The sequence below is a fragment of the Typopeltis vanoorti genome, chromosome 6 (assembly GCF_054136105.1).
Source record: "Typopeltis vanoorti isolate ZY-2024b chromosome 6, IOZ_Tvanoo_1.0, whole genome shotgun sequence".
Lineage (NCBI taxonomy): Eukaryota > Metazoa > Arthropoda > Arachnida > Uropygi > Thelyphonidae > Typopeltis > Typopeltis vanoorti.
The window spans coordinates 112,922,023-112,939,376 of NC_143554.1; the positions used below are offsets into that span (position 1 = coordinate 112,922,023).

At 34.8% G+C, this 17,354-nt stretch overlaps 1 protein-coding gene across 3 annotated transcripts in view; it reads left to right on the forward strand.

Moving 5' to 3' along the window:
• Nucleotides 1-17,354, forward strand: part of LOC150105819 (homeodomain-interacting protein kinase 2-like) — a 325,632-nt gene that overhangs the window by 148,118 nt on the left and 160,160 nt on the right. For all 3 annotated transcript variants that reach the window (XM_090394360.1, XM_090394362.1, XM_090394361.1), the window contains exon 9: nt 9,174-9,297. In XM_090394360.1, the coding sequence (XP_090250486.1) occupies nt 9,174-9,297 (124 nt within the window). The remainder of the gene's footprint in view (nt 1-9,173; nt 9,298-17,354) is intronic.

Consider the following 17,354-nt stretch of genomic DNA (forward strand, 5'->3'; position numbering starts at 1 on the left):
GCTCTTGAATGGGTTAAGTGTATCAAATGACTTGGTACAGCACTATGTCCAAGTAACTGTACCTTCAGTTATCCTACTGACAAATTGCTCTTTTGCTGTGGTTGGATAATTGAGGGATTACTGTATTCAAACAGAAATGTTGAGATATGGAGGTATAAACAATTTATAATGGCTATGCTGTATGATTCATAAAGACTAGTCAGAAGGTTGAATTTCAGATGATTGGAGCAGAGCTCTTTTAATTATCCATTTTTAAAAAGGAAAATAAAACTGAATGTCAGAATTATACAGGAAATTTCTTCCTGAGTGTTTTAGATATGATTGAAACAGACATATTTGAGAAGAGGGTAAGAAAAGCTGTGGAATAGAAAAAATTAGCCAGAACACCAAACTAGCAGTATACAAGATAGTTTTGAAACTAATTTTGATTTATGTATCTCAGAGTTAGGTTAGAAATAAAACAGCTTCAACAACTATAAACCATATTATTATTTTAGTAATCTCCATGGAGTCTATAGACTATTTGTAGGAGGACCACTCAACCAGCAACATGTCTATTATAATGAGCTTTGAAGTTATTTACACTACCTGCATTCACAATGCACTCAGGCAATGCATTCCACTCACTAACAACTCTCCACATAAAATGTCTGCTCCTCATGCTCTTCTTCACCGCGTCTTTATACAACTTCCAGGAATGGCCTCACGTTCTTCCCATCTTAACATCCACTCTTTTTGTAATTCCTTCTGTATTAATCTGATAGAATCCTTTAACTAACTTGAAGGTCTCTGTCATAATCTCCTCTTTTTCTCCTATCTATTAACCTCTGTAATTCATATTCTCTCAAACACTCTTCATAACCAACATTCCAGAGTCCTGATATAAAACATTATCACCAACAGATCACAGATATAAGGGTTCTGAGAAAAATTCAAGGAGTAAAGATGGCATCATTGGCAACAGCATATTAAAAATGAAAGTATAAGAAAAGGACATTGTTAGCATTCAAGGATATGTAAGCAGAACTAATCTTAGGTGGTGCATCACTTAAGTTGAATGGAGAGAAAAGTTAGTCAAACAGGTGTTTAATTCCAGAAAAACACCAAGTTCTAGATTCTTACAGTCCTTTAAGCACCCATAACTGTGCCTAAATTCTAAAAATTGTAACTTAATATGCCTAAATAACTCTGTTTTAATTATTCCATAGGTTCACCATTCAGGATACAATTTATGTTTTCAATGTTTCTCCTGTTTTCATTGTCTTTTTTTTTATTGCTGACTTTCATACTGAATTTGTTATAACATTTAGTGAATTAATCAGGGAATCTTGCAGACATGTACTGGATTTATCATCATCATCAATTTCTTGATATGTAACCTCAAGGAGTGTTCAGGTTACTATGACAGCACTACATGATTAAGTTTACATTATTAATCTTCTATCAGCAATTTTCCTCCAAATCCATCTTTATTTGTGAGCAATCCAATATTGTTATATCTAACATTTCATGCTTCTAAGGCACTTCTGACTGAATCAATCCACCTAGACCTTGGTCTTCATCTGGATCTCTTTCTTGGTATCAAATACCTATTTTGCTAACCTTTCTTAACCCATTCTATTTAAGTGGCCATACCACCCTGAGATTAGCTCTGCTGACACATTCTTGAATGCTAATGTCAGATTCCTTTCTAATATCTTCATTTTTAATATGATTCTGCCATTGATGCCATCGGTTTTACTCCTCTAATTTTTCTCAGAACCCTCATGTCCATGGTCTCTAGTCTTTGACAAATGTGCTTTATTTCTAATCCAACTTTCAGATCCATAACTTAAAACTGGTTTAAACACTGTCTTGTATACTGCTAGTTTATTGTTTTGGCTAATTTCTCTCTTTTTCTATATAAATTTATTCAGCTGGCTACCTGCCATACCAGCTTTGCTTATTCTGTTGTCTATTTCCAGATTTAACCTACCATCTTCACTAAACACTGTGCCTAAATAGCTGAAATATTTTACTTGTTCTATAGGATCTCCATTCAGAATGCTACTGAAGTTTTCTCTGCTTCTGCCTGATTTCATAGTTTAGGTCTTCTTATTACTGATTTTCATGCTAAATTTGTTACAGCTGTTGTTCAGTTTAGTTAGCGAATCCTGGAGACTTGCACTACATGTGTTTAGGAGTAAAACATCATTTGCATAAAGCAAAGAGCAAAGTTTGACATCTCCAATTCTAATATCAGGCCAATTTCTTTCATAATGTGATCCATATAGGTGATAAATAAGAGTGGAGATAATATACATCCTTGTCTTACCCTGATTTTACATCAAACCATTTCCTGTATTTCCTTTAATTCTAACTGCTGACTGACAACCTAAGTATAGACTATGTGGTGCTGGTTTTTCCATTTCAGTAATTTCCGACCATAGGTGACTTTGTAAGCATTTGCCCACAAAGTGTTCCTGGTGAAATTTTTACAGGATAGTTCACCATTGCTCCCCCTTCCCAAATTTTATCCAGGTTCTGGACCACCACATGGCTGGGATCTGGGATGTATTCATGACTGTAATTCATTTGTGTTCATGGGGACCAGTTTGCCTGTTCTGGGAAACTTAATTTAATTCCCCTGGAAATTTAATCTAATTTCCACCTGAAAATTAGAACTTTTATGAGTTCTAATTGACTCATAAAATGTATGAGACTGGCTAACTCACCTTTCATTGAAAGAGACCAGATAAATGTTCCATTCACCCCTATATTATAGGGTTTTAAAAAGATTTTCTCTGTACACCTTGTCGTATGCCTTTTCCAGATCTACAAAACTTAAGTACAGATACTTGTCATATTCCCATGATTTCTCACTATTTGTCTTAAAGTGAAAATCTAATCTTGACAACTTCTGTTGGCCTGAACCCAGCTTGTTCTTCTACAAGTTTCTCTTCCACAATCTTTCTCAACCTCTTTTCAAGTATTCTTGCCTAATTCTTACCAGGAACACTTAGTAGAGAAATTCCTCTGTAATTCTCACATTGTTTTATTTCCTTTTTATTTATTTATTTTTATTTTAATATAGATGGGCACAATGAGATCTGTACTCCAATCATTGGGAATTCAACCTTTTGACTGGCCCTCTGAATTATGCAGTGCAAAACTTTTATACCTTCATACTTAAGGATTTCTGGTCAAATATCATCTTCTCCAGCTGCCTTTCCACATGTCAAGTTTTTGACAGTTTTTTTTCTGCCTCAAGTATTGATGTGTACTGCTCTTTGCATTCCTCTTGAAAATTTTCTAGTATGGTTCTGTCACTGCCTGGTCCATTTAAGTCTTTCAAAGTAATTACTCTAGACATACAGTATCCTTATGTCTTCAGTTTTTCATGTCACCTTTATCATCTTTGATTCCTTTTACAGTATTTTCCTCTGTTTCTAATCTTTTTCAATAGCTTCAGAACACCACCTTGTTGATATTTATTTTCCATATTCTTACCAGTCTTCCTATGACTTTTGCTTAGCCACTTTTACTCACAGCTTAGCTCTCTTACATATTTCTCTGTATTCTTTTAAGGCATCTGCTGACTTATTTGCTAGGAACTTTTGGTATGCTTTCTTCTTTTCCTGGACTGCTTTTTTTTAACTTCTTGTGTCCACCATGGTGTTCTTATTTTGATATCCTTACAGACAACTGCACTACATTCTTTCCTAGCTGAATCAATCAGTCTTCTTCATAGTTTGCCACTGAGACTCCAAGGTTTCATTCTTGTGTTCAATTTGTTTTATTTTTTCTTCAATAATGTTTGTTTTCTGTCAGCTGCCTGTTCTAATGACTCATGAAATTCTTCCACTTCTTCTTTGGAGGAACCTTTTGTGGGACCATAGGCACAAATAAGTTTCGTTGTCCATGTCCCAATTTTGAAGTTTGCCCACTTGAAACTGCCTTCCAGTCAAGAATTTTATCTTCATATTTGGTGTTGAATGCTATCGCTACTCCTTCTTTTCCTTTATCATTGTTGCCAGAAAATAGCATCTTATTAGTAATATCTCACCTGTTTTTGTCTTTTTTTTTCTCAGTAATGCCAATTTTATGTCCACATAGTACTTTTGTAATTCTTTTGCAAGTTTGATTTGCTTTCCATTAGTACTATTTATATTGATGGTTCCTATCTTCAGTTCTTCTGATGTTTGGTTTATTCTTCTTATTTTTCTAAATGTTGAGCTGGAGCTTGTTCCAGCTCAACATCTTTTCACCATTCACCATGGTTCCCTGACGAAAACAGCAGGGACCTTGTTTAACTGAGCAACGTGCCACACAGCATGAAATCTCATCTTGTTATACTGTCATATGCATTGATGGTTTAAGCAATAGAGAGTACAGTTTATCAAACTGTACGGCTAAGGCCTGGAATTGCCAGCCATTCCTCGATCTTTCAGTATTCAGAGGATTGGACATTAGGTCAGAAGCCCCAGTCAGTTCTCTGCATTCCTGAAAGGTGATGTGGAAGCCTCTTCCCAGTTATTTGGTTTTGACCCTTAAGTGAACCCTCGGCTATTTATTCTAGGGAAAATTTTTTTCTTGGCAATCCCTGTTTGGCCTAAATCCAACTTGTTCTTCATATTTTTACCAGTGTTCTCCAGTAATAACTTCCTTAGCTGTTTCTCAAGTATGCTTACATAAATCTTTCTTGGAACATATGCAGTAAGGAAATTCCTATACAATTCTTGCTTTTTTGTAAATTAATATGATGAGAGCTCTGCTCCAGTCATGGGGGATTCAGCCTTATTACTAAACCTGAGTTATGTAGTGTAGCCATTACAGAGCATATGTTGTATTTCAGGTTTCTGGTAACTTTTTTCTATCTCTAGAATTGATATGTACTTCTGATTACATTCCTTCTGGACATTTTCTACCTATTGTATTACTGTTGTTTAATTTTGATGGTATATATCAGAACACAGAATTATAAGTAAATAATTATTTATTGACTTATTGCTGATATTTCGCTGGTGTTATAACCAGCATCTTCAGAGCACAAAAACACAGTTTGTCACAGTACATGAGACTCTAACAACATGGTGTAACAAAGAGACTAGTTTAATAAAATAATTCTAGCAATAGCCAATAATGTACGTTTAGATGTGGCCAACATCCTAATCAAGTCTAAGCCTCCCAGAAATAATATCCCTCATAAGGAAATCATTGCTCTAAAAGAGTTACATAATAATAACCAGATTATCATAACAAAAGCAGACAAAGGGGAATGCAACTGTGATGATGGACACAACAGAATATGAAAACAAAATGTGCACACTTTTAAAAGATCAGTCTACATACAAAATTATAGATTGCAATCCCACCAACACACAAAAGAATAAGGTGCATAAATTACTGAAAAAAGTCACTTCCTGGCCCAAAGAAACAGTAAACAAACGCTTAGATGTTTACTCAAGCTTTCCATGTTAAAACACCCAGGATATATGGAGCACCAAAAATTCACAAACAAGGTACACCCTTATGCCCAATGTAGATAGTATAAATAGTCCCACATACAAACTGGCTAGACATTTAGCGAAGCTACTAGCCACTCTCACAAACAATTCTCCCTCCTTTGTCAAAAATTCTGCCCACTTAAAAAGTATTTTAGAGCATCATACCTTAAAAAGCTCAGACTTAATGGTGAGCTTTGATATCACCTCACTATTCACAAATGTGCCACTAATTGAAACCCTTAATCTGCTAAAGTCACACTTTCCCCCTGATATATTTGAGCTATTTAAATTCACAATACATGCAGGCTATTACATGGAAAGGGAAAATATGCAAACAATTAGATGGGACAGCTATAAGCCCCCCCCCCCCCCCCCCTTAGCCAACTTCTACATAGAACATCTGGAAAAACTAGTTATCAATAGAGCTACTCTCAAACCAATACTTTGGCTACGCTATGTTGACGATGTGCTTGCTATTTGGCCACATGGCCCAGGCACATTGGACACATTCTTAACACATTTAAATAGCCAACATCTAAAAATCTACTTCACAATGGAACTGGAAGCTAATAACTGTCTGCCCTTCCTGGATACACTAATCACATGTCTTCCAGATGGTTCCTTATCATTATCAGTTTTTAGAAAACCCACACATACAGGGAGATATTTACACAAACAATCACACCATCACCCTTCTCAACAGTATGGTATCTTAAAAATGCTAACCCACACAGCGAGAGCAATCTGTTCCAATGATAATGCTCTTGCAGATGAACTGACTCACTTATGCCCACACCTTCTTGGCCAATGGCTATAATCCCCATATGATAAACAAAATACTAAATGCTCCTAAGAAACCCTCCCACTATCCACCACGGAGAACTACAACAAGTCGCCATCCCATACGTTAAAGGCACATCGGAAAAGATATCTAGAATTTTCAATAAACATCAACTATGCACTACATTCAGACTGTGTGCCAAATTAGCAACTCTCATCCATTCACCCAAGGACAGCATCCCTCCTTTATCATATCCAGGAGTCTACAAAGTGCCCTGCTCGTGTGATCAAACCTACTACGGTCAAACAGGAAGAACTGTGGACATCTGCATCAGTGAACGTGAAAGATACATCCGGCACTATCACTATGGCAAGTCGGGCCTAGCAGACCATGCTTTGGATACACCTGCACACAGGATCAACTGGAAGAAAACAAAAGTACTGCACAGAAGCTTTTACAAGTCAGAGAGAATGTTCTTAGAAGTAACAGAAGCCCTGAAACGTACTCCGAATCTCAACAAATATGGCTGTATAAATTTGTCTAAATTTGTGAGACAGTCATCTTAAGACATAACTAGTACCTGCTTTCTCTCTCTTTTTTTTTTTTTTAGGACTTCAGTCTATGTGTTATTGCTATAATATATATATATATATATATATATATATTTTTTTTTTTTTAGATAGAGGGTGCCTTATTAGGACTTTAGTCTTTGTGTTGTTGTTACAATTTTGTTAAACTAGTCCCTTTGTTACACCATGTTGTTGTAGTCTCACATACTGTGACAAACTGTGTTTTTGTGCTCTGAAGATGTTGGTTATAACACCAGTGAAATATCAGCAGTAAGTCAATAAATAATTATTTACTTATAATTCTGTGTTCTGATATATATACCGTCAAAATTAAACAACATGAACGACGAACACATAAGCCTTTCTACACATATTGTATTACTGGTTACATTTTAACATCACCTTCATGATCTCGGAGGTTTTAATGGAATTCTTTCTTTCATTTTTATATTTTCTTGGTTACCTTGACGTCCAAAACATTTTATCACATATTTGATAATTATCTTCTTTCTAAATCTTTCCATGATTTTGTTGAGTTACTTTTACACATAACTTAGCTTTCATACATTTTTTCTTGTATTCTGCAACAGTACATATTGGTTAATTAGTGAGGAACTTTTTTATTTTTTTCATGAGCTGCTTCTTTAGCTCTGTGTCCCATAAAGTTCTTATTTTTCTGTCTTTGCAGAAATCTTTACCATGTTTCTGGTCTGAGTCAGTGTTCTCATATTTTGCCATTCGGGCTTTTAGGTTTAATTATTATTTAAACCTTCACTTATTTACACAATAATATTTGTAAATTTGAATATACTTGATAGTTGAAAGTGTTTAGATTTCGATTCTTTTCAGAACTTTCATGCACTTTTTTTCCCCTTTTCTTTTGAATGGGATTTTCCCTACCTTGCTAGACACTAATTAGCAGTTACCTTTTATTTCCAACGCATTGTACACTCCTTGGTGAATGGTTTTACACTGATTATCATCCATATTGGCAATTTTTGAAAGGAGATGGTGTGAAAGGTATAATATCAAAATTAATTATTACTTTCATAAATCATATTTGCATCTATATGAAACATTATTCCAGTCACAAGACTGTATCTTCACAGGTCACATGCTGACCATGCTATGGATATCCATCATAGAATGAATCCTTTGGAGAGGGGGGGGGGGGGCGGATGGAAGCCATCATACTTCATAGAAGCAAATATAGGTCTCAAAGACTTTTTAGATCTGCTTCTGCTTTAAAATATGTCAACTCCTTATAGTAAGCATATTCTCAGCTGAAGTAACCAAGAGTATTGTGTCCACTAGGTACCTTCTTAAATTCTTATTGTTCAATATCTCATTTCAAAATTTGTACCTGGGACATGTTTTGTGCTGTACAACTAGTGCGATATAAGGCATGGCAGCCTAATGTGAACTGTTAAACTGTCTTCTGGTTATTCCTTCAATTCTAACTGGTGACTTGTAACTTTAGTATAGGGTATATATATACTGCTCTGTATAATTTCCATTTAACACATAAGTGTAGATTTTTAAACAGCTTTCTCTTGGCACCTTATTATATTCCTTTCTGAGGTTTTACAAAACTTAAATATAGGTCCTGGTTATATTCCCTTGATATCTTGACTGTTCATTTTAAAGTAAAAAAAATCTAATCCTGATAGCTCCTGTTATATCCAAACTCAGCTTGTTCTTCCCAATGTTTCTCTTCCACAAATTTTCATAACTTCCAGCAGAATAAATTGCAGTAGGATTTTTTCACTGGTTATTTGGAAATTGGTGGTATTACATCAGAAGATGCAATACCACCAATTTCATTCATATCTACTATCTAGCAGCTGATGTAACCATCTTACTTGATGTATTCATGAAATAGGAGAGCTTCTGTGTTCTACATTATGTTGTAGTGACCCAGAGTGTGTATTCAACAGAAACCTGAAGCCCTGTTCTGATGATCAAACCTAGCAGCAACCATTTCTGGCTTCTTTGACAGTAATTCAAATTCTTACCAATTTCACCAGAATTCCATCTGTGGAAACTAGTCATGCTAGTTTCCACAGATGGGAAGTTGTGAGTTGACTTATTTATTGGCTTTGATTATTTGTATAATGCAGTATGTTTCTATTCTAAATAGGGATATTTATACATTAATGTTTTGTACATTATCTGCATCAATATAATAATGAAACATGTCGAATCAAATTTTTTGTTCTTTTTACATGTATATTTCATAAACCTTCCTTTAATATAATCATAAGTCTGAAGCTTAAAGTAATGACTAAAATAAAATCTATAAAATTTTTAAAAATATAATTCTTTACCGTTAAACAGAGCACCAGAAATTATTCTTGGTCTTCCTTTTTGTGAAGCTATTGACATGTGGTCTCTTGGCTGTGTTATTGCTGAGCTGTTTTTAGGCTGGCCTCTGTATCCTGGTTCCTCAGAGTATGATCAGGTAAGTTATGTTTGCTATACCTGAAATAGTGTTGATATACCATAACATGTATGACTTCAACATGCAGATAGGATTAACTACTTGATCATAAGCAATAAACAAGTTTCTAAGAAGTTACTTGGTGGTGACAGCCATTGAGCCAAATTTGAAAGGGAAGGTGGGATACATCATTGAATTGTTGTGATGAAGGAAGTATAGCATTACAGAAACATTAAGTCATAAGCATTGTATGATTTAATTTTAAAGAAATGTAACTCTATACCTGTGATAACAGTTGAAATTGCACTTTGCTTTTACATTTTTACCAAACCTTCTGTTAATATTACATCAGTGGAAATAGAAAAGACAACAAAGCTTCTGAACATTTTATTTTATTTTATGTGGTTGCCACCCATGAAAGGTTATTAGTAAACCTATAATATATATGTACCATGGGTGGGCTGAAGATCCCCCCTCCCAATTTTATCGATTTTATATATTTTTTGTCGTTTTATTTTATTTTATTATTTTTTTTACAGTCTGGAAACTTTGCTCTAGAGACCAAACATCGAACTATTTGAAGCCACTGATAAGTGGAGCAGTGATCTCACATTGGGTGACGACATTCATTTCCCATCTAAAGACAATTACAAATGTGCCATGCCCATGGTGGTATTCGAACCCATGACCTGTTGGTTTGGAGAGTCGTACACTAACCACTTGGCCAACCAGACTGGCTGAAAGGGAATATGCATAAAGCATATAAATCATTACTTCATCCAATATAGGTTTCTATTGCAATTACTAAGAATTGGCTCTCAGAATTTTGATATTGGTATGCAGTCATTTTCATTCCGATTAAATGTGTTCATAAGGATTTCATCAGACTTTAAACTGCTTTTCATATTTAAATTTATTTATAGTGAATTTTCACTTCTTTTATGCTTTGATATGCTGACCAATGTTAATTGTGCATGGGCTTAAACAGAATTTTTCTGTTTTAAAACAGATGATGTCATTTTTAATTGGGCTTTTTTCTCAGTTGTAGGGTAGATGAACAGGATATATGTGTGTATATTTTTAATAAGATAAACAAAAACTTAGTTTTTCATCAAGAAGACAGCAGTTGAAAAACAGGACTTCATATATCAAGTATAATTCAAAAATTGGATATATGGATATAAAGTCTGTGTTGTGCAACTGCTTATCATTAACAACACTTTTATTATTTTATTAATATGTTAAACTTTAAAAGATATATTTCAGTGATTACACCACATTTTTTTATTATTCAGTTATATAAAACACTGAAATAATAGTTCCCGACAAGTTTCGTAAATCATAGGATTTACATCTTCAGGTGGTAAATAGTATAACTTAAAGTTTAAACAAGAGAATTAATAAATACAAATCATAACTGTCTGGCTATTCATAAAACTCAAATAATAGAATGCAGATATATAACGTTATTGACGTTGAACAATACTGGACGATGTGACGTATTCTTGTTCTCGTTCATACAGTCCGAGCTCAGATTGAGCTAGATTTTTTATTAGAGCTGACCACACTTGATGGAGAATTAAACCTTGATTTTTATTGCATTGGGTTGGGTTTTTTTAGCATATTAGCAGCTTCTTTAAATTTTCTTATGTAACTGTTGTTTTCTATGTATGACATCGTCGTTTTATGCCAGAGTACATCGTGTCCAGTGGAAGTGGTATGGAAAGCAAGACCCGTTTTTTGTTCTCTTTTGTATTGTACGTCTTTTTGGTGTTCAGCGATATGTATTTCTCCAGATCTTCTTGTCTGTCTTACGTAGCAAATCCCACAAGAGCAATGGATTTTGTAGACTCATGGTTTTTTAAGAGGATGATGGGGTGGTTTTGGTGGATGTAGGAATCTTGAGATTTTTTCCATAGGAAGGAAGGCTACTTTTATGTTGTGTTTGTTCATTATTTTGGCTAGCTTATCTGTAACACTTTTGATATAAGGAAGCGAGATTGCGTTTTTGTAATCCTGTTTTATTGTGTTGTTAGCTGGAGGCATTTTAAGGATTCTCTTGATGGTTTTTGTTTCATATCCATTCTGTTGGAGGATTTGTGTAAGTATTTTAGTTCTTCATTACATCTTTCTTGTGTGCTGTAGATATTGTATACTCTGTCTCGAAGAGTTTTAATTAAGCTTATTTTTTGTGAAGGATGGTGGTGTGAGGTTGCATTTAGAAATCTTCCAGTGTTTGTCGGCTTCCTATATACTGAGAAGGAGAGTTTACTTTCTTCATTAACTTCTAATAGAATATCCAGAAAAAGAAGTTTTTTATTTTTTTCTTGTTCTAAAGTGAATTTTATGGTGTTGTGCAAATTGTTGAGATAATCTTTGAAATTGATAAGTTCATCTGTTGTTCCACTGAATATGATGAAAATATCGTCCACATAGCTTAGCCATATTTTCGGTTTTTTATGGTAATTCTTAAGAGCATCGTTTTCAAATTTTCCATAAATCGGTTTGCTAAAACCGGTGATAATGATGAACCCATGGCCAGTCCTTCTTTTTGTTCCCAGATTCTATCTTTATAGGTGAAAAAAGTTGTTTATACAATGTTTAAAAAAATTCAAGATGTCCGGAGGGAAGAGGCCTTCTAGGAGATTCAAAATTTCTTGTCTCGGAACGTTTGTAAACAGGTTGATAATGTCGAGACTTGCTAAGATGTCTGTTGGACCAATATGTATATCTTTCACTTTTTCTATGAAATGTTTACTATTTTTTATGAAGGAAGATGTTTTTTCTATATGTTGTGAGATCATGTTGGTGAGGTATTTCGCCAAGTTGGAAGTCGGTGAATCTCTTCTATCTACTATTGGTCTTAAAGGTATATCTGTCTTATGGATCTTTGGAACACCATGTATTCTTGGTATCAAAGGATGTTTTGATTGTATTTTTTAAGTTCTTCCGTCCAGAGAGGCACTTTTTTTATTAGATCATTTGTTTTTTTGTGTGTAGGCCAAGTCGGGTCTCTGTCTATGGATTTGTAGGTGTTGGTATCTTCCAGGAGACTTTTCATTTTGTTATCATATTCTGTAGCATTTAAAACGACAGTTGCGTTGCCTTTATCCGCTTTTATTATGACAATATTTTTGTCATCCTTTAACTTTTTAAGGCAAACGTATTCATTGTAAGGTAGATTCCTACGAGGTAATCTGCTTTCTAATAGTAAAGCTGTACTTTCTATATGGATAAGATCTGCCGTGTTGTCCGGTAGATTTCTAATTCCTTTTTCTATTTGTGCTATGATATCAATTTTTGGAAGGAAACGTGGGGTTAAGGCGAAGTTAAAACCCTTAAGTAAAAGATTATTTTTCCTCTTTTGTTAGGACTCTCGAAGAAAGATTAATAACTACTTTTGAATGATCTAGTTGTTTTTTATGTATTTCCTTCTTCTGAAGGAGTACGTTGAACTTATGAATTAATGTATGTTTCTTCTGTTCTGAGATCGCTATTGCTTTGTTAAATGTAACGCTATCGATGTTGTTCCATAGGTAGGATGGAAGAGATGCGGCCAGTTCATTATGAAGAGAAAAAGTGTTATTACTAATTAATGCTAATTCAGCTCTAGTGACTGTAATTCTTTCTCTTAGAAAAGCTAGTTCTATTTTATGATAAATTCTGGAGGCCTTGTTTGTGTGGAATATGCGTTTGATTTTGATGAATTTTGGGATGACTTCGTTATCTCTGCATCGGATGAGGAAAATTAGACGATTAATGAAGTTGAGATGTTTAATGCGTAGTTTCTCTAGTTGTATAACTTTATGCCAAAAGCACTCACCGTAAGTTTGTAATTGTAGGCGTAAACTTCTGTGGCTAATTGGTTCAAAAGATATATTTCGGTGATTACACCACATTTTTTTATTATTCAGTTATATAAAACACTGAAATAATAGTTCCCGACAAGTTTCGTAAATCGTAGGATTTACATCTTCAAGGGGTAAATAGTATAACTTAAAGTTTAAACAAGAGAATTAATAAATACAAATCATAACCGTCTGGCTATTCATAAAACTCAAATAACAGAATGCAGATATATAACGTTATTGACGTTGAACAATACTGGACGATGTCACGTGTTCTTGTTCTCGTTCATACAGTCCGAGCTCAGATTGAGGTAGATTTTTTATTAGAGCTCGGACTGTATGAACGAGAACAAGAACACGTGACATCATCCAGTATTGTTCAACGTCAATAACGTTATATATCTGCATTCTGTTATTTGAGTTTTATGAATAGCCAGACGGTTATGATTTGTATTTATTAATTCTCTTGTTTAAACTTTAAGTTATACTATTTACCCCCTGAAGATGTAAATCCTACGATTTACGAAACTTGTCGGGAACTATTATTTCAATGTTTTATATAACTGAATAATAAAAAAATGTGGTGTAATCACCGAAATATATCTTTTGAACCAATTAGCCACAGAAGTTTACGCCTACAATGTTAAACTTTTTTTAATCATTCAAGCCTAGAAGGCAATATAACCAGAAATCAACACAATAGTAGTATGCTGTTTATGAAAAAATTACCTTAAAAAGAGAAAAAAAAAAACTTATGTAATGCCAACTGACAACTACATTCAGGTCAGCCACAGAACTGTCAGCTATTTTCAAACAGCTAGAGATCTATTTCTCTTCCTTTACAAGCAAGAGTTTACATTATTCTTTTGGGGATTTTGTCCCACTGGCCTGTTCCAGTCTCATTCCATAGCAGGAGTTTACAAGATCAATTATTCCAATAACCTAGTCTATTATGGCTAAACAGGATGTACTGTAGTTGAATGTGTGCAGGAAAACATGGTTATATTAGGTTCCTGCATTATGATAAATAGGGGTTAAAAGACTGTGTGTAAACTGCAAGATCAAATGGAACAGTAGCTGCATACTTCATAAAATACTAGTATTGAAAAATTTAAGGAAGTAGCAGAACTTTCAAACAGCAATCTGACCTCAGCAGAATGATTGCTTATCAATAATAGGGATGGCACAATTCTGCCGGTACTAATTAGGACTCTTCCTGATCCTGATTTACACTCAGACCCATGTTTTACTGTGTAGGTCTTGAAACTGAAATCCTATGGAATAGGTTGGTTACTCCATATTCCGAGGTGTTTTATGTCAGTATTAGTGTGTGTGCTTATGTGGCCGATTTGCCTGTTCTGAGGAACAAAAAACCTGAGTTTCTGGGTGAAAAAAAACCCTCTACCTCTGCATGAGACTGGCTAACTCATCTTTAGTCAAAAGAGACCAGATAAAAGTTCCTCACGTCATGAGGAACTTTTATCTGGCCAGACCCAGATAAAAGGTCTGACTAGATAAAACCCAGGAATCAAACCCAGGTCTTTCCTACCAAATGGCTTCATCTATATGACTGAGCTACAGAGGCTCTAGGACTCTTAGCAACCTGTATGATGAAAAATCTATTGGTAGAGATGACCTTGCTAATGCTTCTGCCTGGTATCTCCAACTCTTGGCCTGGCTCCCACTGAAGAGACCTCAATAAAGGTCGAAACTAGTCTGGGTAGTGGCCCTTTCCTTAATGCATAACATTATACATATCCGCAAGGAGATGTGTTTTGCATTATGGGAGATAATGAGATAGAAGTGATGTTAGCTTGCTCCACCTTTGCAATGAGTTGCCGGTGTTGTACTACCTTATCCCAGTCCTGAAGATACTTTCAGGTGCAAACTTTGTTTGCTCACACTTGGATAAAGGATTAAACTAAATTTATTATAGCAACCTGTATATTATATTGGAACCAAGTAAAAATATGAAACTCCACCAAAGCCATGAGTTTGAATCCTACCATTGGCATGGATATTTGTGAATGTTTTTTTTTTTTTTTTTGATGGGAAATGAATTATATCATCCATCCAAGCTGACCTCTTCAGGTGTCGAGTAAAAATAAAATATGCTACTTATAGAATGTGGTATCTGCAACTTATCTCCAACCATCCCCAACAATATTAGGCTTAATGTGTCTAACATCTTTCTCAAGCTTTGCTGCCTAGAAGAAATCTCTCTCTAAGAGTGAATTCCTCACACTCCATAAATTATGCAAAGACATTAGCATAATAATCATTAGAGCTGATAAGGGTAATGCTACTGTGTCATCAGTGCTAGTAAATATATAAGAAAATGAATGTGTTGCTCAGAGATGGCACTACTTATAAGCCACTGGATCATGAGCCCACCAATTCTCAAAAGAAAACATTAAAAAGGCTTCTAAGAAATGTCACATAATCTTAGCTTCTTGAAATAGTTAAAAAAAAAAGGAAAAAAAACCTCAAAAGCATTGATTTTTCCTCCTTACCCCCCCTCCTGGATATACAGATTACCAAAAATTTATAAACCTAATAACTTTCCATCTTATATTGATGCTACTGACTCCCCTCCTCCTCTTTTAAGTTAGTTAAACAGTTAACTAAATCCATAACCCCACTTTGACTTACTACATGTTAACTCAAAAAAAACATTTTCTCCTATGATGATATTGATCTTGACCGTCCATTCTGGCTTCTTCACCTGGAAAGATGCCATTCATAAACAGATTGAGCATATGGCAATGGGCTCTCTCTCTCTCTCCTGCTCCAGCCAATTTCGATATGGAACTTTTCCAAAAACATGCTCTTGGTACTGCTATTCTCAAACCTATCTAGCTAACATACACTGATGATGATGTGCTCTCTACAAGGCTCACTCGGACACCTTTCTCATCCACCTGAACAGCTAGCACCTCAGAATCCAGTTCACTTAAAAAAAATAATAATAATAATAGCCTTCCTTTTCTACATACTCTAATCACATCTTCCCAATGGCACCCTTTCTCAGTTTACAGAAAAACCCACTCACACAGGTAGATACAATTTTCCCATTATTTCCTTCTCAACAGTATAGTGTTATCAAACCTCTTGTCAACAGAGCATCCAACCTCTGTTCCATCAAGGCTTCCCTTATAGGCTAGACTCCCCATTATTTGCCAGAGCTCCACTGGTTCCACTGCCAGAAATATCAACAAATTACTTGTTTCTCTCATCTCATCTCCTCTCATCCCTCTCAACATACAGGCTACAGTAATGCTATTCCATATATTTTGGGAAAACTCAGAAAAAACACCCAGAACTAAAGAAATATCTCTGCACCGCTTTCAAACCTCATCTAAAGCTATTGAAAGTTTGAGTAGCTGGCCTTCCCATAACGCATAGCATTATGTATCGTGAAGTGACTTCACATGCAAACTTTGTTTGCTTACACTCGGATAAAAGATGAAAGTAAGAATATAATTTCTTGGCATCTTTAATTTATATTCATCTAAAGTTGGTTGCCGTTATCTGCTCCCTCTCCTCTCTGTTCCAGGTGTTTTACATGGAACACAAGAAATAGATTCACTTCCATAACTATGGTCAGTTAGATCTAGCTGATCATGCCTTGCATACCATGCACAAAATCTGGCTATCTCATTTAACAATGAGGTAGTCAGTCAACATTTTTCTAAATTAATCTGTTATTTTTCAGGTCTCCAGTATTATCAGATACTATATTTCAGTCTTTTAACTACAATTAACTTGGATCTTAGTCTTCCTCTGAACGTTTTCTTTGATGATCCAAAAATATTCTCCTTGCATTCTCAACTTTGAGCATTTTCTTTCTCTCTCTTCTCCCCCCCCCCCTTCCTCTTTTCTAGGCTATCACTGTGGAAGTAAAATAGCTTCAACAGACATCAATAGTTATTGTATAACACATATCTTCAGTGAAAAACAAATGTGCCATCGACATCTTAAAAATTAAAAATTTAAGGTATTTAGACATAAAACTTTAATAATATTAAAATTATCTTCAGGAATGTACACATATATGTAGAATGGTTATTAGCACTCCTGAAGGATAAGCAACTTTTTCCTATTTTAGTGATTTAGGTAAACTTATTGTAGTTTTTGTTTTAAATGGATGTGTGATTAACTGAGTTGTTTAATTTGTAAGTAAATGTTGTATTTTGTTTGTTTAAATACAATATTTTTGGCATGGTGCCA